At 34.4% G+C, this 26,499-nt stretch overlaps 1 protein-coding gene across 8 annotated transcripts in view; it reads right to left on the bottom strand.

Moving 5' to 3' along the window:
* Window positions 1–500: 500 nt before the first annotated feature.
* Window positions 501–26,499, bottom strand: part of LOC138322737 (ras-GEF domain-containing family member 1B-like) — a 118,263-nt gene continuing 92,264 nt past the window's right edge. For 6 of the 8 annotated variants that reach the window (XM_069266810.1, XM_069266814.1, XM_069266812.1 and 3 more), the window contains 16 exons: window positions 23,064–23,120; window positions 15,155–15,253; window positions 12,300–12,389; window positions 8,631–8,708; window positions 8,323–8,411; window positions 7,534–7,675; window positions 5,951–6,037; window positions 5,495–5,629; window positions 5,172–5,267; window positions 4,803–4,905; window positions 4,597–4,637; window positions 4,214–4,348; window positions 3,944–4,011; window positions 3,590–3,741; window positions 3,281–3,353; window positions 501–3,068 (listed from right to left, as the gene is read on the bottom strand). In XM_069266810.1, the coding sequence (XP_069122911.1) occupies window positions 3,050–3,068; window positions 3,281–3,353; window positions 3,590–3,741; window positions 3,944–4,011; window positions 4,214–4,348; window positions 4,597–4,637; window positions 4,803–4,905; window positions 5,172–5,267; window positions 5,495–5,629; window positions 5,951–6,037; window positions 7,534–7,675; window positions 8,323–8,411; window positions 8,631–8,708; window positions 12,300–12,389; window positions 15,155–15,253; window positions 23,064–23,120 (1,464 nt within the window). In that variant the 3' untranslated portion in view covers window positions 501–3,049. Of the gene's footprint in view, window positions 3,069–3,280; window positions 3,354–3,589; window positions 3,742–3,943; window positions 4,012–4,213; window positions 4,349–4,596; window positions 4,638–4,802; window positions 4,906–5,171; window positions 5,268–5,494; window positions 5,630–5,950; window positions 6,038–7,533; window positions 7,676–8,322; window positions 8,412–8,630; window positions 8,709–12,299; window positions 12,390–15,154; window positions 15,254–23,063; window positions 23,121–24,324; window positions 24,537–26,499 lie in introns of those variants that run through there. The other 2 variants (XM_069266817.1, XM_069266811.1) reach the window with 2 other exon arrangements.

The following is a 26,499-nucleotide window of genomic DNA, read 5'->3' as shown; positions in this document are numbered from 1 at the left end:
CTACATAACTGCAGTTACGGGGTTTCACCAATATTTAGCAACGCAGTTATTGACACATGGATTCATATCTTTATCCTTCGGTGATATTCCCAGGTAGATTTTGTTGTTCTTACATCGACCGACATTCAATGATTTAAAGTAATAAATCAATTACTTATCAGATTTGGTTGGTTCACGAACTTTAATTGTAGGTCTAGAAGTTCAATATCTGCGTATATGCATTAAATTATGTAGTGGGTCGGGGACTTACACATCATCATGTTACGGACAGATTATGGTCAGTACTGGCCTCCACGAATACTCAAAGGGTCGTAAAATAGGTCTCTGCGGCTTATATTCCGCATGTTCAAAAATTGTCAGTCCCTGGTTCATAGCTGTGCTATGATCAGAAACTTATCTCTGATGCTGACCATAGCTGCAGGTGCGTCCCATATAAGTTTTTTTTTTCATTAACTAGCCAGAATGTTTAATTAGTGAGTAAATAGAAAACAGAAATTAAATCGTTGTTTTCATGTTTTTATTCATTGAGAGATTCAACATGTCTAAAATTATGAATACGTTGATATCTACACATCAATAAATTCATAGTTTTACATTGTTGTTTTAACAAAGGGTAACAAGAAATTGACATGAAATTTAATGTTAATCTTATAACATTAAATATATTTATAACATTAAATATATTTAATATTAAGTTAGCTGATCTTTAACAATAAGCATGGCCTTTCAATAAGATGATTTTAAATGAAGATGAAAAATGAAGAATTAACAGTGACGTCATAAATGTGTAACAAACACAAAATGAATTTAAACGGAAATGAAATAATGATTTAATGCCATAAATATCATCACACTGTACAAAATTACAAAAATGTGCAAAATACCAACTGTTTGATCATAGAAATTTACTGAACCATTTGGGATGACTTATAAATATTTAGTGAACAAACTACTATAAAATTTACATACAGATAGTTATTACCATCATACATTGATGCTTTTTACTTTCATTTTCCATATATTTATAATATAACATCCTTTCATTTTCCCATTTTGAATTAACACATCCCATTATCTGCTATTGTTTCCACTTGGTTAAAGCACACATAAGTAACTTTGTACAGAGTATGTGGTAAAATGCATCGTAACATAAATAAATCACAATAAAAACAAATATAACCCGACATCACATCCATACGGAAGGATTATTCTGTGGTTTGCCATTTTTAAAACAATTTGTAAAACAAACTGATATATAACTCAATAACAGTTTAAGTGATAAAGTGATATTTTGTAAAATACATTTTTTCTCTATTAATTGACTACATTGTAGCATGTCATTATCCGCGGATGGATTGAAGTCTGTACCCTTATCAAACACATAATTTATATAAATGTTTTCTTGGTAACATATGATAACAGCATCCAAAAGAGAAAAGTATGGAGGTTTTTTCATACAGAGACAAGAAGTCACTGGTCGGAATACAACATAGAAATCTAGTACATATTATCTTTCATCCTATCTTCCCTAAAATATACACAATTTGAACTAGTCCTCATTATGAGTCATTCCAACACAAGTATTTGAGGAAGATAGAATAAAATCTATTAAGGCCAAACATAGCTACAATGTCAGTAAGGAAAATAAGCCCTTTCATCGTCATGAAATAACATATAATCACAAACAATAACCACATAGCAAGCATTATTGTTTGTAGGTCTGACAGAGTGCAGATTAGTTCGTCCAAAAAATCTTCGATGAATAAGATTATGCTTCTATTATAGATATTAAAAAATCCTCTCTATCAATTTGTACTAATCCTTCTTTATTATGCAGGAAATCGAAAGTTTCATAATAAACAAAGAGCACAAGTATTCTTGTGTATATCCAAAGAACTTCAGGTTCCAATATTAGAGAGCTAGACTAAGAGGAGACAACTACACAGGACAAGAAGGGTAACAAACACATGGACAACAGCTGACAATATGTAAGTAAAGAAATAAGAAGATGATTAATGTATGGGATATGATAATCATTTCAGCACCAGTATCACCCTCCTCACACCATCACATTGAGTATTCTATAACGTGTTAAATAATCTACTTTTAATATTTTCATACATTTTTTTAATATAAGACATTTCATCTAATAAACTTGGTTTTAATATGTTTTTGTCAAAAGGATTTCATTATAATGTTTATAACTTCATCTGAATTCAAGAAAGAATTATATAACGGTACCTCAAAAATTTACCTCTGTCAAATATTGAAAATAACTTTATAATATGATGTTTTGATAAATATTGAATTCTACTTCTAAATAAATATTAAGTACTTGACCTTTCTTTACTGATACCAGACTTTAACAATTTCCTTCATGTGCAACAAATTATAGGATCTTCAACCTAAAATGTTCTTCTGGATGGAAAAAGTTAACCTCAGGCATCAGTGTTCTGTTTTCTTATCTCTGATATTATCAATATATAATTTGAATGCATATTTGTCAATCTCTGTTACCCCACATTCATACAAACATAACAATTCACTGTTGCACACACTTAATCCATATTGTTCAAAATGCTATCATTCCAATCTGTGACCTTGTACACCAGTTTGTTCCACAATATAAATATAACAACTCTCTCACTCACACTCCAGACACTGGCCGATCCGTGACCCAGAAAACCAGTCTGTTCCGCAATATAAATAATGATAAGTAGCACTTTTGGTTTCTGTGGAACGAATCCGAGACACAGGATGAAAGTCTGATTGTTCATGTCACACAACATAATTGATACCACATTCTGGAATGTCCATTCATATCTTGACCAGCAAGATAAGTCGCCTCTCCGAGACAACTCATTTGTGTAATTAACAACAGTATTTAACAACAAGGTTTTTTTCTCTGAACACAACTCTTGGATTGCAGTTTGTACCCTCTCCTCCGAAAGTCGAAACATTAAAATGTGTTTTGTGTCCTTTCACATGTTCACAACTTTGTTTCTTTCCTGCGCTTGGATTTTCTGTGGAGAACAGGATCCTGGACTAGTCATAATCCCACCTGGGCTCTGTAATAAACATATACATGGTTAGATTTATTTTGTCAGCTTAATCAGGTTATAGTGAAAGAACAAATTATAAATCCTATTGCATTTATCCTACTTGTGAAATTATTATATTTCAAAAGGCATGTAAGGAAGGTATTCCAGTTTTGTTATCTAACTCCAGCTATAACAGGAAAAGGACAGTTACAGTAGTGGTTGTCATGTTGTATACTTACTTGAGTTTTTTGTGGCGCTCTTTGTCAAAGCTTGTTTCCGGTGCTTCACATTCATAAGATGCCAAGGAGAGAGCTGTAAGAAAACCGATATGATTAAAATCAGAAACACAAAAATAGTCATACTAAATCAGAACAAATTCAATCTTAATCCATAATGAAATAAAGAAAAAATCTATAGAGCCATGAAAGACCTTTGACAGATATAGAGCAATTGAAGTTTCTACATATCATAAATCCCTCAAAAAGAATTGTATATAAATAGGGCAGACTTACAACACTATTAATTTTCTATAATGGTCAGTAACTTACTGGATTCAGAGAAGACTGTTGTGGTAAGAATGTAGCTGAGAACGTCGCCCGATCTCTGGAAAGGACATTCTACTTGCTGCCAGCTGATAAAGTCAGAGATGTGCTTCGCCAGCTGCCAAAACTTCTCAAAGTTAATGTTCCCATTCGCTAACCTTTAAAACAAAATAAGATGAAAATAAAAATTCATAATCAGACACACAAATTCATGGAATTTGAAGAAAATATCAATAAAAAAATGTTTAAAATAGTACACACTTAATAGGTTATTGTTTCATAGAAATATGGAAATGGTACAAACATTTTTATTCTAAGCAAGAGTGACTTCCCCTGGATCATTTCTCACAATATACTTACTTGCTATTGCAGCCCTCGTTGAGGAAATAAATGTCTTTGACAAACAGACTGAAGAAAGGAATGACAATCTGGAAAAGAGATAAAAACTCTCTATAAAGAAATTGTACTTCTATCATTTTCATAACAAGTTACTGAATCTCAATTCACTAAGTAAAAAAAAAAAATACTGTGCAAAATGTTATGCTATTATTCATGAATACAAGTAAATTAATATTATTTTTTAAATTTCTGATCTTTATTTAATATGAAATTAAGAGTAAGATAGGGTACCTTTTCTCTGTCTGATGCAGCACTATCTGACCGCCACATGGCCGCCTTCAGACACGACCGGTAACTACCAAAGTTATTAGAAGGGTCCATCTGATGCTCGAGGATCTCAAATTTTGACGTGTTCACTTTAGCCCACTGTCGGAATAAAAATAATAATAATTAACTCAAATAACAATGAAATTAGCAGAAATAATGAAGTTTCATTTGATCTAGAAGTATGTATACTGTTAAAGTGCCTGCATGATGAAATTCCAGATTTAATGCATAAAATATGATAAAATATGATTTTTGTTTCAATTATTGTTATATGATAATTACATTATAATTTAAATGATTACAATTTAATTGAGAAGAGCAGTTAGTTTTTGATAACGATGACTTACCGTTTTCTTGAGTCGAGCTACTGGACTCATGTTCATACCCGCTGTAAAGATACAAATAATAAACTGTTAAAAGTGTCACAAAAGCATCTACAAAATTATTTTCTTTCTTTTCCTCTGAAATTTACCAAATTTTCAATCTTACATTATAATAACCATCACTCACTTTTGTATATCTTATCTTTGTGGTTAAGAGGATTGATACGTACCTATAATGGCCATTAATGAGTTGAAGTTGCCAATGTTGATGCACTCTTTAGCAACGTCTGTGAAGTATTCTATCATTTTCACTCGATTCTTCTTCTTTAAATGCTGAAAAAAGAAAGAGTTTCATTTAAATATCAGCCATTGAAAATTTACTCTTTACAGCAATTTCTTATAATACAGCATCATTATTTGAAGAAATTAGTGGATTATCTCCCTTTATCCATTAGAACAAGAGTATAGAAAAAGACTTTTGACATCCATATTGATTTCCTTATCATATGATATATATGAGATGTTTTCTTGACACTAGCTGTAGTCATCATATCATCAAAGTGTCCTAATCAATGGTCAATATACATTATTGTACTTACTGAGCAAATTTCTGTAGCTACAAAGTAACTGAGTCTGTTGAACCACTGGACGTAGGCCTCTAGGTTTGACGTTCTCTTTACATCTCGGTAAGTCGTCTGTGTAAAAGAAAGCACAACTTTAAATATCTGCTCATGACTTAATGACTAATGAACAAAACTAATATCTCAAATCTTGGTTTAAATACTTCCCCAATGAAAACAATACTAACCATTTTACGCAATTTGAAAGTAAAAGTTTTTATTTTCAGGTAAAATATTCCGAGAGATAGGATAGAAATCATATTGTCATCTTATAACATGTCAACACCAGAAATATGAGTTACCTCAGCACTATGAGATTCTTTGGAAAATGCCTGAACAAATTCTTCTGGTCCAATGAACCGTAATCTCTCCAATTCTATGTGTGTAAGTTGTTGAGCAAATTCTAAAGGATTACCGCAAACCTCTGTGATGTCCGTCTGTAAAATAGGAAACAAATACCTGTACTGTCTGTTTTATCTTTCTGTAAGAATATGTAGGAGAATTAATTTATATTCATAGTTACATTGTAAAATTTCTGAAGTTTATCATCATAAGTATTAACTCCAAAATTTTACATACAACATAACAGAAAGGATTTAATCCCTATCAGATATCTTGTAGCAAGAATTTCCCAAATATACATATCTTGAAATTCAGTATGATGATTTCACATTCTAAAAAGCAATTAGGAATTTCATGTCTTAGCACTGCCCACGCTATACAGTACTAAACAGACATATTTGATAAGTTTTAATTACCGTTGGCACCTCTTGTGATTTGGATTTCTCTAGTGCCTGATCCCCCCACTTGGTCAATTCTTCCTCATACTTCTGTAAGCCTGCCAACTGTAAAGAGAGAAGGCAGATTTATTGTCGACTGAATACATCTGCTGTTAAAACTGCTAATGGAGAATTGTTTAGTTTAACTGCCAGTATTCTATAGGGATACATCTGGCGGAGAAGGCAGTCGAAGGCAGTCGTGGATACATGTAACACCACTAACACATGGGCTTCCACAGAGATATGTAATCGTAAACAGGATCCATTTGATAATTGGCATTTTAATTACGAAAACGATATTTCAGAGCACTCATTCGCCTAACAGTAGTGCATTTACAGCCAGGGTTTAGGGAGTACAGATCAGGCAGGTTTCGAAATCTTTTGACCAGCTGATAGTGTCATATTCATAAAAAAAATATGAATTCTAAAAATAGCTTGCAGTATCACGAATTTTTTCAAGTTCATTAAGTTTCTTTTGATTACACTTATGTTAATGTCTCAGATTACCCCTCTTGTAGCTATCTGGAGTGTTTCTCTTCCCACAAACTCTCATTTTTATCTCAATCTAAATTCCCCAATGTATGGCCAAGATATTTCCCCCAAAGATTAATGTGTCTGAATCCTCCCTCTTTCAGACTCATCACTAAACTTTTCGTGATCAACTGTGACGGTTTTGTCACCTAATACTGTCCATACCCTGATAATCTCGTTCATCTGACACTGCCCTCCCCCACAATTCCCTGACTTCCGTGACCTTTCTGACCTCCAGTTGGACCACTCCCATTCACTAACATTCTTCCCATGTGCCTCCAAATAGTATGTTTATTTTCAAGAGCTTATGCTGTCCCATCCTCATTTTCAAAAAGTGAGGATTTCACCAATTTTCTCACTTGTTACATTATCTACCATAATGACATTATCAGGCCATGAACGCCATACAGACTGTGTGAGTTCCATACAGAATAGCCTTATCAGGTCACTTGGTCCCTAACACCATACAGCCTGTGTGAGTTCCATACAGAATAGCCTTATAACTTGGTCCCTAACACCATACAGCCTGTGTGAGTTCCACACAGAATAGCCTTATCAGATCACTTGGTCCCTAACACCATACAGCCTGTGTGAGTTCCATACAGAATAGCCTTATCAGATTACTTGGTCCCTAACACCATACAGCCTGTGTGAGTTCCATACAGCCTGTGTGAGTTCCATACAGAATAGCCTTATCAGATCACTTGGTCCCTAACACCATACAGCCTGTGTGAGGTCCATACAGAATAGCCTTATCAGGTCACTTGGTCCCTAACACCATACAGCCTGTGTGAGGTCCATACAGAATAACCTTATCAGGTCACTTGGTCCCTATTATCTCAGATAAGCATTACATAGTGTTATAAGCATGGGTGGTGACCATCTCAATTACCAAGGTCAAGGTTAAATGTCACAAGGTCATTTTCAATCACTAAGGTCAAAGTGAAATCCTAAAGTCAATATGAAAGATGAATGATGTGACAAAGGACAGTTCTAAAATCCAAACTTTTTGAAGGTGAATGTATACCTACCCTGTTCATAAGATTATGTTTGATGTTCGTCACATCTGTACGTAATTCGGGATAAATAGATACAATTCGTTGTGTGATTTCCTTCAGCTGGTTCATCATCCGATCATCTCGGAAATCGTAAGGAAACATTTCAGCCCACTCACTGTTCAAAGAAATGAAAAGAATGTAAACAATGTATGCCAATTGCATTGCGCTTGTATCTTTATGTACAATGGGAATGGTTAAATATGCAAAGAGAAATAGCAGTGCTCACTTCAGTGGAGTTTGGCTGGAGTTCAGTACTCTCTTACATCTATCGGCAAACCGATTGCTTTACAGTGAACAAACGGTGAAGATCATTAAATGTTAGCTTTACCTGCCAACTGTAACCTAATCAACAGGTGAATTCCACATTATATAGTCAAGTACCTTTGATGGAAATAACTTTTGTTTACTTAGCCTGTTATTCTCCTTCACTAACGAGCGTTCCTCGGGAATACACAGCGTACCTGTTTTTTGCCAATCAAACAACTGACATTTCAGTATTTTTTTCCAACCACAAAAACAAAATGCTCACGTGTATGTGCCATCAATTTGGTATTTTCTCACTGTATAGATAGGAATTACAACACTTTCTTTACCGCCAATCTTAGTGCCAAAATATTTCCCCTTAACCCGTCCTCAACACTAAATATCTAGTATGTAAACATCACTAATGTCCTGAAATGTTAATCTTTGACATTTTCCCTACATGTGACCTGAGCAGGGAGCTAATTATGTCCCTATCCTTAGTCGCCTCGTGGTAATTACCTCAATAACTGGACGATATTGGGACCAAACTTCCCTAAATGCTCTCTGTTTGCGTTTGCCTCTGAGAGGTTCTGTTGAAGACTGCATACCTGTATGATAAGAAAAATACTTGTTAAAACATGTAACGTCAGCTAACAATAATAAATGTGTGTGCTTTCATGTCAACTTCTGGAAATCACATTTAAAGAATTCTAACCCCATGTTTTTCCTGATTTTAATTATGGTAAACTGCTGAAATTCCAATAAAAATGTTTTAGCTATTAGGACGATGACTTGCTGTCTAGAGATGAAATAAAGGAGCTCTTTACCTGACAGACTTCGCCAAGCAGGCTATGTGGACGTATATACAGTCTGGAACTTAGCAGGAATGCAAAAACATAGGTTCTCTGAAAAAGAAACAAAACAGATCTTATAGTGAACAGTGGGATATCAGGATGTTCAGTCATTATAAGATGGCAATCTACTGAAACCTCATGCACACTTCAGTCTCCACCCTCGTCAACACACTTCTGACAGAATTTCTTTTTTTCCTAAATCATGACAAATTAGCAGAAAAACAGAAGTTCTGTGTTTAGTGATGATTAACTTTCATGATGTTTCCGAGGCAAACTCCTTCTCCAAGGGAGATGTCAGAACGTTTGGCAAGTTCAATCTGGTTCTAATCCAGAGAAAATGACAAATGACTTCCCAGCAGAACACATATATCATTCCCAAGGCACCCTCAGAACCCCTATCAGGACCTAACTGGTGCACTCTTAAATCATGTTCACAAACTCATGTGCCAACCTTTAAATAAAAACACTTTATCTGCCAGACCATTATGGCCTTCTTGGCACCAAACTGTTCTCCAGCTTTATAAGTACTCTAACACCAAGAGTTCAGATCTCAAACCTTTTACTGGCTATTTTGACCATGACATGTCTTTATCCTTTGGGTCACAGTGGCCGAGTGGATAAGATGCCCCAACCTATTGCCGTGCCACTAGCCCTCGGCCTTCATCTATCGGCCTTCATCTATCGGTTGTGAGTTTGAAACCCAAATGGGACAGTTGCTAGGTAGCACCTATATACAAGTTAGTGTTTATTTCTCTGGGACCCATTGATACTGTAAGCTAGCTTACATTGTAGTCAGATGCCCTACATACTTAACCATCGGATTGATCTGGTAATTGAAAAATCAATTTTTAAATTGTCTTTTAACTTGAGAGTAATTGAAAAGGCCTGGGATAGTCGACTATCAGTAAACAGAATCGTAAAACAATAAAAACATCAAAGGCGGAGTTCATTGTTTGTGATAAGTATAGAGATTCTAATCTATGGTAACACAGTCTAGTATCCATGGAAACAGTGACTATACCACATCTATTGTGAATTTATTGCCATCTAACTTGGACAAATGCCAATCTAAATCTTAACTTAAACATATTTATATGTTTTTTGTGAATTGTCTTAAAGGAAACAAAAATAGAGAAATTCTACGTGTCAGGTAATTGGGTATAACTAAATCAATTATCTCCTATTTTTAGAGAATTTCCCTGATCTAGCTGTTGCACTTGTTTTAGTGTAAACACTCTCTGTAGTTATTGTGCCAGATAATGACCTTGATGTTTGTCTAGTTTATTGGAAGAAATAAAAGCCTGACTTGAAAATCAGAAAAACAACCCAAACTAAAAAAGATTTCTGACATTTTGCCAGTTCGAAGCTATCAGTTTCCTGTTTTTAATATTCAGCTGCTGAAGGCAGATACACTTTAAGCCTGACCAACTTTACGAAATGCTTCATAAATTATTATCAGATATGTTTCTTGAAGTTTTATAATTGAACTTCAAAAGCCACATGAGCTTTTGGACATAAAATGGTCACTATGATGTGTAGAAATCATACCTTCTGTGTATCTTTAACGCCAAGACTAAACTCTGAATCAGTCTCTAAATGCTTCGTTAAGCTTGTCATGCTTCATAAACATGGAGGTCTTTTGATATGGGTCCAGAATAGCTCTGACATATTGTGCTTGTTTACAAAACATCTAAACATTCTCTGATCCAGATTCTGGCTCTGTTTATAGTGTTGGTCTGGGGAATCGGTCAGTAATGGACTGTGGGGGTGGGGACTGGCACCGGGAGGGGGATTTCTGTAACACCACCACAGGGGAGAAACTTGGACTGGGTTCAATGTGTGACTGTACAGGGGATTTCGCAATAAAAGGCAATGGGTCAACACTGCAAATCAATTATTTTATGATAATAACTTCAGCAACATGATAAATGACATTTGTCTATGTTTATTTATTATTGAAAACTCTATACGTGTATTAAAGTCCAATTTATTCTTGTAACATAAATCTTAAAATGTAATTTCTTTCACAAAGGCATTTACTCTTATTTAAATCAATTTTGGTATAAAATTGTGAAATTATTTGTAAATTCTGACCTACAAAAAATAACACAATCAAAATGAAACTAAAACATTTATTTAAAGAAATATTCAATGATATCTTCCGACATTAAAATTTACAGATCTATTGTTGGTATTTTTTACAGACAATAATCAACCACATAACAGGAAATCATTACTGAATTTGTGCGTGGGCGCAGCTCGACATTGAACTTTGATCATGTAAAACACACATCTGTATACAGTTATATCTAATCTATAGGTCTGTATTCTACTAACAATGCTCCCATCCCCCTCCAACCACCAAAATCTGTCAGCTAAACCTTGATGTGGTCTAGATATTAACATGTACTTAGGGTCAGAAGCATATCATTTCCAAGATGAAAGGTATATAGCAAGATATCAGATCAGTATTGTTGAGTAACACTAAAACGTTGTTACAAAAGAAATGATACAAAAATCCTTTAAGATGAAACTCTAATAAGATAAACCATGTCAGAAAGAATTTGCTGCTAAAATTAAAAAAAATAAGAATATGAGTGATTTTCAAATTAAGATGGAGGGACAAGGAATCTTTTAAGATCTGAGTTATTTTAAATTAAGATGGAGAGACAAACTGGATGTGGGTATGTTTACACAAGGCAAAGTAATTGGTTTAAATGAGGGGTATAATTAACTAGGCCCACTCTGATCTGTAGATCTGCTCTATATAATTAATTTTGGAGACTTGATACTTTAGATAGCAGACATTTAGATACCAAACCTATTGAGCCTGGCTCTCTGGTTCCTGTCTATAAAAACTTGACATGTTTGGATAGAACATACATCTTAACTGAGATCATGTGCTACCAATCTATACTGTCATCTAAATGAATTTGCTTGGCTTATCAAATTATAAAGTAGATGCAATGAATGTCAGTTTCTCTTTAAATGATGTCATACAGAGCCATACACACTGGCAGTTGGCAGGGAGATTTTAAATCAACAAATTCTTACATTAGTTTGGCCTAACATTATCATCATGCTTCTTAATGGCTAATCAGAAATCAACACAAGAGCCTAATGATTTAGTCATGGTAATGAAAAATAACAGATGGCTGTGGAGAGGAAGGAATTTTATGGCTCCAGAACTCTCATAGATAATTAAATTCCTAATGTTTATATTCATTTTCTTTAGCTTATACAATATTAGCTCTGACTCCTTTGCATATTTTCCTTAACTTTTTTTTTATACTAAGTAAAATATCAACTCAACCAATTTTGATAGCCTTTAACTTTGACATTTTTATTTTAGCATTGTTCATCAGCTTCATCTCTCATTAATTATATCACCATGATTCATTTTCCAGGTACTTCATTTCATTTGAATATTCAAATCATTCCATACATGGTATGGAAATTAATAACTATCTTTTCAACAAATTCCAATTCATTCAACTTTGATTCATATTGTATGAATTGAATTCATATCAGAATAAGATCTTGGCATCCTCTATTGAAGTAATTTAGAAATGGATAAAATATTTTAGAAGAAGATGACAAATTCTGATATCTGCTTTTTGCAATTGTTAAGGTGCTACTTACATCAGGGTGATAACTGGTCGTTGGTACCAGGTGTTGAATCAGAGCTTCTATGGACCCTGCCATTAGGTTACCGTCTTGGAAAATCAACGCCTAGGATGGAAATGAAACACGTATTCAGTCACAAAAATCCTTAAAACGTCCCCACACTGCTAGGGCTATATATCCATACCGGGTATTGGTGTTACCTGGGTAAACACGACCACAGTCGTCACCACACAATCAGATAATGGTAGATCACAGCGGTTAAACACTGACTAAATTTAAAAAGCGCCTTGTTTTCATTGGCCAAGTGTATTTTGTTACTCACGGAAGTACCAAATTACAAATATAGAGTCTGTGTCCTCGTTTATATATATACACATCTAATTAGCGACAGGAAACATTAAATTGGGTAATACACATCTAGTGATGGTATCCCGTTCCCTCCTAAACTCATTGAAGAAATAACGAAAACAATTTAATGAATCGACTTTGTATAAATTTCAATGCTATAAAAACAAATTCTGACACATGTCAAAAACAACAGTTGATATTTCTATAGACTTTAATCAGGCAAAAACACAATCAACGTTTTAAAGTTTGATCGAAAAACTTCACAAACGTGTCAATTCACGACAATAAACCATTAACAAAAACACAAGTTATAGTCAGGTAAAGATCAGCCATTGATGTAAACAAACCAAAACAATGAAATGTACAGTAAATGAGATATCAAACACCAATATCGTACACCGGTCAACATACCTAAATGGATATTCTTGATACATGTATAATCCTTCCTAAATCCCACAAAAACACATTAAATTTGTCCGTGAAGAAGTAAAACCTTCCAATCGTTTCCACTTTCAGAATAGAATTAACGCGAAGAGTTAGAACACTGGTTGAGAGTTGAATCACGCGCTGCAAGCTCCCACAGCAGGCTGCGCACTTACTCAACAGCAATGGCCATGAGTCATTACGCCAGCAACACAGAGTTTACACTATCAAGGCTAGGACCAGGCGTAGTAGTAATTAGCAATAATCAATATTGAACCTTATTGTATGACCTCATACATGATTGTGATCTTACACCAGCTGATTTTAATATCGCATTGTTCCAATTATCTAAAATGATCTCATCTGGCATGGGTATGACAAACAAATTGTTGGCTGTATCTGTCCATGGATTCTCTCTATTTTATGTCTTTTTTCAGTGGAATCTTTTTGGTTTTTTTACCTTTTTTTAGCAACTATCTGTCTATTCAAATTGTATTAATATCAATTACAATGAGATAACTGTTATCAATGTAAAATAAAGTTTTAATGGTTCACTTTAGTTTTCCATTATTAAATTCAACAATTTCTTTCTTTATCATCATTATGAGGGACTTCTATACACATAGGGACCTTGTTATAAAATATATATCTATATTTAAATCATGCACTCTTAAATCATTAAAATATTCTTCAAAACAGATATACACAAATATTTACTGTTTTATCTATAATGAGTTCCCATCACCATAAAAAGACATATTGGTATATTTTAAATCAGTGGCAGGAAAATTACTTATTTTTGAATATGACCTTATCATAACACATTTGTACTCCTTTTTTAATAGTGTATCCTATATAGGATGAAAATTTGAATACTTACGTCCTTTAAATTCTGACAATTAATCATGGCATTTCCCTCTAAGGCCAGTAAGGTTTATCATCTCACACTACATCTATATTTTACCTAATATCAGTAAAATACTTACTATCATTCTGGAACTTATCTAAACCAATGACCTTTTGTAAGGTGAACAAGTAAATGACCCAGGAACCTTACTAAGGAAAATAAATCTGCTTTCTACCTCATTTTGAATTCCATCAGGCCCATGAGGGATTTCTGAGAATGCTGATTGGTATTTTGGAAAATGTTGTGCCTGAGTCAATGAACCATTGTGTGATGGAGAAAACCCCAACCACTTTACGTTATCTCAAAAACATTTCCAGCCTTATCGCTACTATTCTCTCAGTGACGTAAGTAGACTCGCGCCATGTGATACGCCGACAGAAGAAGGATTATATAAATTAATTTTTTTCGCTTTCTTAGTACCATCAACTACGTAGTCCTAATTAGAGTAACAGCTACAGCGAAGTTTCTCAACAATGACCTTGACACCATGCCAAATCTCCTTGGGATACAGACAAACATTTGTATATATAAGTATATATATCATAACCACGAACAATCTATACACAAGTACTTACCACAAACAAAACTTTTCCAAAGCAGAAAATGACAAATATTCCGTTACCAGAATAACTGAGGTCTGGCCAACACAAGACCAGGGAAATGTGAATGAACACCTTGAGATTGGAACAATGAAGGCATTTTATTTTTTATCACACATGATAGGTTATCTGCCTCTCATTCCATATTATCACTGAGTGTGACGTATCAGACTGGCGTGTGTGGTTAACACTGTAAACCTGCCACAATAAGGCCTTGTGTATATCACAGAGATTCTCTGACCAAGTAAACCACTTCACGAATAGACAGACACCATTCATGATTTCCATCTGTATCATAGTCAATGTAAACAAATTCTAATTTCATTCACTCTTTCCATCAAATTAACAATTAATCTATTAACTTTTAGCTGTAGCTTGCAATTTTTAGACTTTTTTAACAATGGAGTACTCTCCTGCATTGATAGATAGAAAGTTTGCAAGGTTTGCATATTTTTAAAGGAACAGCTAGCTGTTCTGAGCATTATGATGAATAGGTATTGTTAACATCTTTAGCATCACTGACAGAAGTTTTATCTCCCCCCACCCTTTCTTGGGTTTTCTTTTTTTAATAAGAATTAAGGTATTTCACTTACCTCATTCTCTGAGAAATGACCATCTACTTTAGTACTGTAGCCAGCCACTCGATGGTCAAACATCTGGGACAGGCTCAGCATCTGTGGCCCAACACTTTTCTACAAAAACAAATTTAACATGTTATAAATGACATGTCTTTAAAAGTGCTAGAGTCTAATAAGGCTATCTAAATGTTTGCTTCCTACAATGTTCTATCATGATGATGTAATAGAAGAAAACTTAAAAAGACATTGATCCTATTTATTATAATAACATCTGTTTAGAACAGATAAACACAAAAAATCAATTACTATATTAAAAGCGATTACATATTGACTGGACTATCACTCGGTCATGCTTTCATTGGTTTGTAAGTAAAAAGACATCTTCATATTAAATCTGTGAAAACAATAGTCGTGTGTGAAAACCAAAAAAGTCCTTAAAAGTCATTTTAATTGCTCATGATTATAAGACACTTAATTTCTAATTGTCAGCATGACTACATATATATATTATATACTGTACATAAGTGGTGATACAACAGATTACAATACTATAAACGTACCCTATAACAAATATCACCAGTAACTATGACAACATTAAATGCTACTTTTACTTCAAATCAATGTCCACACTATTTATATAAAGAATTTGAATCCTATTAAATTGGATTAATGCATCATTATGGAAATAAATAAGTTTTTAAAATTAAATACCTAAGTAAGGTTTTTACGTGGAAAAATACCATATTTCCCTATAATTATGACGTAACAGGAAGAGATAAGACTATACTGTAACTATTTATATATGTATACACATGGCCCTCAATGATATTTGTCATTTCCGTGGAAACCCCTGATCGCCATATATATAGCATGTGATCATAATTTATCCTTGACTTTGAACTGAACACAATACAACCTATTACAAATAAAGTACTTTTTGAAAGTGTTCATCCTCCTGGTAAACCCACTACAGATATACTTGTTACAGGGATTTCTGTTTGTAAAACTGAAACTGCTCCACTTCGAAAAGAAAACAAAGAGATTTTTGATACAGCACCTGTCTATCACAGCTTATACTCAAGTTTTGCCATGTTATAATATATAACTAATGGTGTCCTGACCACAGCTAAGCTTTTGTAGTGGGTAATTTTTTATAATAATGAACTTTGTTCTAATAACACTATCATTACATGTTTCTTTATAAACGTACATAGGTACAAGTAATTCCATTTCTTTATACTTTGTAAATAACTCCCTGAAGATGACTTCCTATTCTATACCAACACATCTTCCATGTAAGCAACTTTGCACAAAAACAAAAATAGGAAATAAACAGGGGAATAGTTTTTAATTAATTTACAGAAAACATTACACGGTACTTGATGTAGAATTGGGTTCGGCACCAGACCAGATCACTTCAATAGCAAACTGATCCTGTATATAAGGAGTTTGTAAGGAGGGTCAAAGGTCATCCAAATCAGCCTCTATTGTTTACCATCTATACAAGGTTATGAAATACTTACATACCGCCACAGGACAGGATGTAACCTGGTACCTCTCTACCATTGATTCTTACCATAACAAGTAGTCACACAGTATTGATGTGAACTACTTACTGAATCCACTACCATAACAAAACTAGATATGTTTGTATGGAAACAGTTCAAGCAGCTGTCAATCTGAATTTAGGACGGGGCAAGCTTAAGATGCAACGCAAAAGAACAAACCATTTTGATATTGTACACCATATGCATTCCCACTTTAAAACTTCTTAATGAACTCTCCAGTGTCACTGAAACATGACAGCATAATCGACATTGAAACCAACATCCAAATCTAAATATGTGACAAAGAAATCATACTGCATAATTCAAATTTCAATTTTTGAAACATCTTTCTGTGCCAGATTTTCAGCCAAGCTGTCATTTTTGAAATCCTAACTTTGATATACACTGGCAGGAATCGTGTTTCCGGGACCAAAATCATGTCCACTCAAACATAAACATAGAAAGCATTCACCTGCAGCAGCGGAAGCCATGTTTACTGTAGATCACGATTATCTATTAGTGTATGGCCATATGTTTATTTGGGCCATGTGGAGACCCCAAGTCTAGAGTGGGCCAAGGACCAACAAGCAACTGGGGCAAGTCATAGTAATCAATTGAGGTTTAAGGAACTTTATTATATCCAACAAGTTGAAGGGTAAGAAAGAGAGAATGATCAGTGAATATTTTTGCAGGAAGGAACTCAAAGCTCTGAAAATCAAAGGAAAGGACCTCAGCCTTGGTTATATTAAATAGAAGAATCTAAGAACATATGAAGAGAAAAAGTAAAATTACATTAGAATTGGCAAAAACATGCTTAGAATTTAGATGATTTAACCAATGTTCTAAGGTTTAATGTTAGGGAGGGTGTGAGGAGAATGAGTGGCTAACTCACCATTGTAGGTCCTACAGAAGCCTCCATGATCATTACAACCAGAGACAATATCAGAATAGCCATTCTGGTAAAATACTACACCTACAAATTATTGTCTGAGGAATGGAGGGGGCATGTAGAAAGAAAGGATGGGCTTGGAGTTTTCCATAACTTGACCATCATCATATTTCATACAGGAGTAAAAGTGTACTAGACCATTTCACCCCCACAGTATGGTCAGCCACTGGTCAATTAGAGGGATGTATGCAATAGGGAGAGACCTGAAGTAATCAGTAATTAGGGGAAACCCACATAATAATCATCTAATAATTAACTCCCGCAGAGAGAGCCATTGTTTACTCTAATTATTATAATGAAATATATAAATACTCAGAGCCTTATTGACAAAATATACAGATTCCAGGGCTTGGACCTCTCCCACATCCTGGCATTCCAAGATAGGAACATTCTTGGAGTAGAAGCCTGGGCCTATCCTACCACAGGAATCAGAGGGATTGATGAATGGAAATGTAGTAGCTAGGTATTATTGGAGGATATGTTTTCCTACAACTATTTAGGCCAAAGATATATTTAGACATACAGATAAATGTACTTTGATATATCATAACAGCTTCCCGCCATCCACTCAACAGGTGGGTGAAGTTTTTGAACTTCATATAGAATGTTAAATGGTAAGAGAGAGATAAAGGCACCAAAGATGGGGAGAGGGGTAATAAATTGGCAGGTGGGGGTGGGTGGGGTGGGGGGATTGGCAGGGGGGGAGGGTTATAGGTGGAAAAGGAGAGAGTAATTCTATGGTCTGTGGAAGGGAAGGGGTAGGCCTAAGAGATGGTAGACCTATAGTTATAATAGGCAGAGGGGGAAGGGCAATAGGTGGAAAGGGGGCAGTATAGGCAAAGCAGATAGAAAAAGTAGCTATATATAAAGGGTATAGATATATAGGTAGAGAACTCAAGGACTGGCCAAAACTTTGATGACAATAGAAGATTAGAGGTACATGTACAACATGAGGGGTAAAAGGGGAAACACTGGTATTGTACAATGGAGGGGACATGGGATCTACAAGGGTACTATATATGCCAATGCTGTTGTTGATGTTATGTGAGAGCTAGGTCAGAGTGGACACCTCAATCAAATAACTACAAAAGAGGCGTAGCAATAAAGAAACCAGCTGCAGTAGAAAACATCAAAGTTTTAGGTTCAGATGCAATGAGGTACAGTATAAACCACTATAGACAGAGGGAGGGGGATATACAGTATCTGGAGATGTACAGAGATAGGACCCCCCCTCCCCTTGAGATGGCACCAGACAGATCTGTCTGATACTCATCTTATATATATAACAGGTACACACCATCTACAACTGCTACCTGTTATAATGGACTGATGACGCAGGTTACTTACATCACTTTGTCAGCCAGCGAAAAATCTCTAAAAGCTTTCTAAAGAAATAGGTACAGCTGGATCCAAATACAATTTTTTCTGACAAAATTTCTTTTTGAATAGATATTTCCACTGAAGTAACTTCAGCTTAAAACAGATAAAAAATTTAAGTAAATCAGATTAATATTAACAGATTTGGGGAAAAAAAATTATATTGGTGCGTGCTGTACTGTATGTCCAGTCATAATTATGATGTTTGTCAAAATACTTTTCTTTCAAAAACAAATCCATTCGTTTCATGAACATGGGTGGGGGCATTTTTAATTCAAGTGCATGCACAGCAGAAGACAATTTAACATGGAGTGTGAATTTCCGGTTTTGAAACAAGAGGTTATTTCCTATCTAGGTCTGAATAAACAGTGAAATGTAACGGTATACATATATGGAGCGGAAACAAACTTTGTCCAAGTAAGGCTATTCAACGCTGTATTACCTATAGGCTGTGTGCTCATAATGTACTGGGAAAACATTCACAGCTTAAAAAAGAAAAGCTGAATCATATTTTAGGAAATCTCATTATTTCCAAAAAATAAAATTTCAAAAACTGAAGATAGAAGCAGAATCTTGCATGTGTGTTTGCACGTACGCAGCTAGTTTACATATGTTTAAAACTTTTATTTTGACAACTTGAAATGTGTTATCAGGAAAATTTAAGAAATAGATATTTCTTATCATTTTTATACCTTCATTTTTGTCCTTGATGCTTAAAATCAATACACAATAAGAAGAGTATACAGTATTGCCTGGTTCAAAACTTTAGATATCAACGAATTATTATTAAAGATGCTCCACCGCTGACAAATAGTATTTTTTCACTATCAAGAACAACAACAGACGATTTAGTATTTTTCTTCAGTTACAAAAGTTACTTACTTTACACCATTACCACCGTTGAAAAGTTTGAGCTTCTAATTTTACTTGAAGTTAAAACTATAAAAAATAATTAATTGCATCCCGAAAAAAATCGGTGCCACTATATCCTATATAGAATGAAGTACTGATTGCTCACGCACAAAAGGCAAAATAAATTATTTTATATTATTTTTTTGTGTTAATTAGACATATACATACACGATTAAACGTCAACTATTGTTCGAATGATGAATATCATTTATGTCCTGTCGGCGGTGGAGCATCTTTAATGAAACTGAAACATGAAATAATACATATTGATTTCTGAGTTTACAATCGGAGTAAAATTTCTATAACATCATATGCACAATGCCTGCCTTTTGCCACTAATCAGCAGTGGGCCCACCAGTTGCTGGTAGTCTAATAGATCCAGTGGTTATCATGTTTGATGTTCTCGGCCAGCAAGGTAGATTCAGATTAGATTCAGATTATTTTATTTCCTTGTTTTTAAAGGTAGCAGGTAATCACTCCCATGTTTTAGATCAGTAATGATTCTGGAGGAATCAGGCTTGTTTCAATTTATACCCATGTATTCCCCATGCCAAAGAAAGGTTGTTGCTTTATGTTTTGAGAATGTTCACGCTTTGAAACAATATTAGCTCGCCTATTTCATGAAGATGTTTTACAACATTATACAACATGGTCAAGAGTTTAAAACAAATCTTGAAAGTTTTTAATCATTACACATACATGGAAGTCACAAAACGATAATGGCCCTATCTTGTTGAGAACATTTTATGTTAAATCTCTAGTCATTACATAAAACTCACTACAGAAACCTCATGTGTTAAAATTGCCTCAAAATGCTCAATAAATCATATAAATACGAGAAAGCTGAGTGTTACAAGAACACATCAAGTTTACCAAAAAAACATCAAGATCTTCACAAATTTTGACTGTACTGACTGACTCCAATTCAAGTTAAAAGAAAAAAGGTTTTAAATACTGGTGAGTTAAATAAAAAAAAAATGGTAACGATATTAATGACCACAGCATGTTTATGTATTGTAACTTTATCACTAACAGCAGCACGGACATCATTTTGTTTTTTTAATTATTTTTTTTTAATGCTACATACTTGAACTATGTGAGCAGGCAGAAACTGAGCTAACATTAATACTCCACACATTATCGAAGAGAAACCAAACACATTGGTTCTCTGGTAGATCGTTAATGACTGTAACACAATTACACTAAACTCAGTAATGAAGTAATTAGTGTTTTCCTAGAACATATAGATCACAAAAAAACAGAGCTAGCTCCCACACTCCCAAAATTGAATTATACAGAGGTGTATATCAAGCAAGGGAGGTAACCAAATTACTCGAGTGCTGATATTTATTATAGCAGACACTTAATTTGATCTGAGCTGTGTGTCAATGGTAGAGGAGTTGGCACACAAGACCTAAACAAGGACACCTGGTACCTATTAAAGGGCCGCACACTTCCCACTGGTCTATCTAATGATCCAGTAATTAGACAATTTAGGCCACATCACTGTCGACAGCAACCTTAGTTTTACTGCATACAGATTTAATTTGGAGCTTTAACAAAAATCTCAGAATGTGAAGATATATATCTTCTAGAGTTTAAAGTGGAATGCTACATAAATTATGGTTAAGAAACGTGGAATGCAACGTTGTGGTAAAATTCTGCATTTTAACACTGGATATCACCTACCCTACTTATGGAAGTATAAAAATAGAACACCATATGTGACCACACATTAGCATATGATTATGATGTGATACTTTATAAAATATTGGTACATATATACAACCTCATCAAAACCCAATATACAGAATGAGTGGGGATACTAGTAATATAGCCATATTAGATAATATTCAATAAAATGTTAAATATGAGAGTCCATAAATTTCATCTACATAACAATGATATAACACTTGATCCTATCAAAGACAGATTTGATGTAAACAACCTCTGAAATAACTCTGTCTACATACATATTACAGTTTTAAAATTATAAAACATGTTTAGATCATAACCTTCAAACATTTACAATGTACATCTCCTAATGTATTAATTAATCTCTAATGATTATCTGTCCATCTGCTTATTACTTTACCCTTCAGCTCATAATATCAAATTATCTCCCCTTGATTGCCCTCCAGTGCACCGTTAAACTTTGCCACAGAAAACAAGAGATTTCATGAGAAGATTAATCAATTATTCATTGTTAAATGAATCCTAACCCTACTAATGACATCTAATCACCATGGTAACATGTTGGTACGCTGCACATTTACCAGCCAAATGATGATTTGATTGCAGCAATACCAATAAGACCATTGTTTATCGCATTACATTTCTTGATAGGGTGATCTTTTAAGATATTCAAATTAGTTTAAATCTTCAGCTACATACTCCATCTTAATCCTAACAACAACACTAGTATTTAAAATCTGAATTATTGGTTGCCAGATATCTCATGTGTTTTACATCGCCCAAGCAGCAAGTGCCTAAATGAGTAGTTTATTTTTCTTCCAAGACATTCTGCACAACTCCAAGCAAAATTGTTGTTCTTTTTTTCTTCGCTACTTTGAATCCTTGAATTCTGGAGATGATAAATCAAAAAATTGTCTAGCAGCTAGTCTGCAGCCTCCAAGGTATAGGGCAAATTAACTGTTTTGCTGAACGTAAATTGAGGGAAGCCAAGTGAATTTTGTGTGGGGCATACAGTACAAGTCACAAGAAATACTGGCAAACATCTAAACATCCAAACACGATTCAGGACTCCACATCAATTACTGTACCTCCATGAACTGGAGATGATTATTTCATACTTCTTAGAACACTTCTTGATAAAACTCCAAGAGGATATTCAAGTGTGCTGTTCTCCTACGAACAAAGTAGTCCAAAAAACAGTCTTTGAACTTCTTCTGCAGACACTTAAGATATTGAACACATCCATACGTTTAATGAAATGACATGCAATTAGCAGCATGTAGACAAACGTATGCACAAATACTAATAATGACAACAAATATACCAGTGCAGCAGCTGTTTGTAACCTACTCAGCGACTCAATACCATTGAGAATAGAGTCAATATATCCCTACATGATGTATAACTAAAGTCTGTTATAAAGAAAATCAATTGTAATACTTACCACCCTGGAATCCTCCGGGGTCGTTTTCTCTTTTGCAATGGTTCCAAATATTGTTGGCTGGAAAATCAAACGAATGATAAATTACAACCAGGAATCTCTAACATAATGGTGTGGAGTCACGTAAATCCAGGGAACCAGAGGAACACACATAAGAATGTTGACTAATTTGGATGACAGTTGTGAAGTCAGTCATTGTCCACATACACAATGATAGGAAACCACAATACTAAACCTATAATAAACCTCTACAGTCCCACTGTCAAGGTACAATTCATATTGACACACTTTATCTTTGTTCTGCAATTAACAGCCAATAATACTAGATATGGACCAGTGTATATTGGCCTACACACCTTAAGTGTCTGCTTGTCAATCACAGCGCCTGGACACACGGGTCAGTTTATGACCCTTTGTACACACCAATGGACAGCACACATTGAACTGACCACTGGCTATCAATCTATACAATTATAACCATCAGATATCTTTGGTGATTAGAATGAAATCTTTTTTTATAATGTCAACACCCTTTTAAAATGTTGGAAATAAAATTAATATCTGCAGGGTAAACGTGATCCTATCTGATGTGTGTACAGAAGGTGACCTGCAATCTTTATAATGTCAACAACAACACTTGAGATTAAGATTTGTGTAACTGACCAGAGGATATGTACAGTAGATCTGTATCTACAGTGAGTTTAGAGTTGACTGGAGTTGGTGACAGAATTATATTAACAAACAGGTTCAGTGTCAGAGCACACAACTTGAATTCAACTCCTGTCAAAATATTGACATATGTGTTCAAACAAACCCTATCAAGGTAAAATAACTGTTTTTTTAAACTCACAAATATTTTTATTTTTAAGCATGTACAAGTTTATACAGGTTTTTCTCCACTTCAATTTATGAAAAACATTCATTTATTATAACATATATAGCCTATTTTTAGATAATATTATATCACAATTACAATCAATTTTTGCCCTGGTAATTAATCAAACTGTGCATGATATCAATTAAGTATTACACAATTACAATTAGTTTTAATTACCTGCCCTGATAATTAATCAAAGAGCATGATATCAAGTGTTATTTTTAGTGTATTATTTAGTGAATACCATGCCTTGTGTTGTTCCTAAGTGTACAGTATACATCTATATACAACACTGTACAGTATACATCTACAGTGTCCATACACCTGTTAATGGCTAATTAATCAGTCATTAATCCAGGTGGAAATAACTGATGGTTGTTTACTTACCTTAAACACTGATAGGACTTGAGTTATCATTTGTAATGTTTAGATCAATAGAACCACTACTTGACAACTACACAACATCCATCACACACAATATAGACACTAAAAAGTCTCTTCCCATTAAATCTCCTCAGTGATAATCCATCACACAACTACCATTTCCAAACATGTTCCTGGATTTTATAACTCTACATGGAAGGTTGTACAGGAAGGGTTTCTGTTGGAGTTACAAGTTCAAATGCTCACTGCTGCTGGAAAGTTCCATTTGGCAGCAGATTATGGGGGAGATTTCCCAAGCTCATAACCATTCTGATGTATTTACACAGGGCTAGTCCATCAGCTGTGGGAGGGGGAGGGTAGTGTTGGTAGTAGTGGCAGGAGACTGGTGCTGTGTGTGGACCAATGGAAACTACAGGGAGCTGGGAGAGAGCCTGAGGGAGCTCAAAGTTAGGGATCAGGGGTCAATATACCAGGTCAATGGTAGTTAGGACATACTAGGTCAACATACAGGTAAAATTTACCTGTGCTTAATCTTATACAGAAACAATCTAATTATTATCCTTTGAAACCATCTAATGAACCAGATAGATAGTTAAAAAACTGATTCTGTACTTAAATTTCTTGATACATCATTAGAATTGGAAATATGTACAAGAAACCAGGAAATACATGGTCTATGGTCAGTGACTGTACGATTGTGTAATAAACATGTCACATGTGACAGGGATGAACACAGGTGGGGGATGTCTACATTGTAGTTACCTGGACAGTTACTTTACTTGTTATAAACACAGAATGGACACAGCACTATATTTATAGGTGAGGGTATAGATAACCAGATTATCTCTAGTCTTATATAATGTTTCAGGTACCATTCACCACAGCCCATTTTTATCAGCTTGACATGAATCATACCAAAATGAATCACCAAATTTGAATCCCTTGTCACACTATACCCTGAATATCTCAGCCCTACCCTCCAACGTCTACACTACATACAACACAGTTTACAATGCACTTAACACATAATCATGGAGCAATAAAATTATACACAATTTGCATAAGTTTGAAAGATTTTTTTTTCATCATCTTTAATTTCTTGAATTATTTATCTCTAATCTTATTAATTATGCTTCAAAGGAATTAATAAACAAAGTTTTTCAATGAATAAAATGTCAAAATTATTTAACACAATTACTATTTAATAAAAGAAAGTTTATATCCCTATAAACTGAAATTATCTGCACTTGGCCTTACATAAACGGTCACACACACATTAGTCCAATAGTGACACTTGGAGCCATAACCTGGAGAATACCCATGTGTCAAAAGAGAGGAGAAAAAAAATCAATTTTTCAGTCTTGGATTTCATTATCTGGTACCAGAGATAGAAGGCAAGTGGTTATTCTGATTATTAAGGCAATAGGGAGGTTGGAAAAACGAGGAAAAGGGAGGGGAGTGGGTATTTAATGATGGCAGTAAACTGGAGATGAAATTAGCCCAGTTCTAATGTAGCTGATACACAGATGAATCGTTTTGTTTCTTTAAAACCAGCAGCATTAAGTTTGAAGTAACGTTCAAGGAAATATTGATCAGCGATATAACTGCCTCACATGTTCTTTAAATCAGACAACCTTTTTGGAGTGCAACAGAAAAATGTTATCTCATTTTTGTTAGCAAGATCCATTCTATTTAAAAAAACAAATAATGAATAAACATAGAAGGTAAAATAAAGATAATTAAAATCATCCTTATTGACACCTTATAACCATCCTTATTATCCCCTTTTAAACCGTCCTTATTATCCCCTTATAACTGTTCTGATTATCCCCTTAAAACTGTCCTTATTACCCCTTAAAACCATCCTTATTACCATTAAAACCATCCTTATTATCCCCTTAAAACCATCCTTATTACCCCCTTATTATCCCTATATATAACCAACCTTATTACATCCTTATAACCATACTTATTATCCCCTTAAAACCATTCTTATTGTCCCATTATAACAATCCTTATTACCCATTATAAACATCCTTATTACCCCTTATAACCATCCTTATTATCCCTTATAACCGTCCTTATTATCCCCTTAAAACCATCCTTATTACCCCTTATAAACATCCTTATTACCCCTTATAACCATCCTTATCATCTCCTTATAACCATCCTTATTAT

Source organism: Argopecten irradians, chromosome 5, assembly GCF_041381155.1.
Source record: "Argopecten irradians isolate NY chromosome 5, Ai_NY, whole genome shotgun sequence".
Taxonomy (NCBI): Eukaryota; Metazoa; Mollusca; class Bivalvia; order Pectinida; family Pectinidae; genus Argopecten; species Argopecten irradians.
This window is presented reverse-complemented; position numbering and strand designations above follow the sequence as displayed.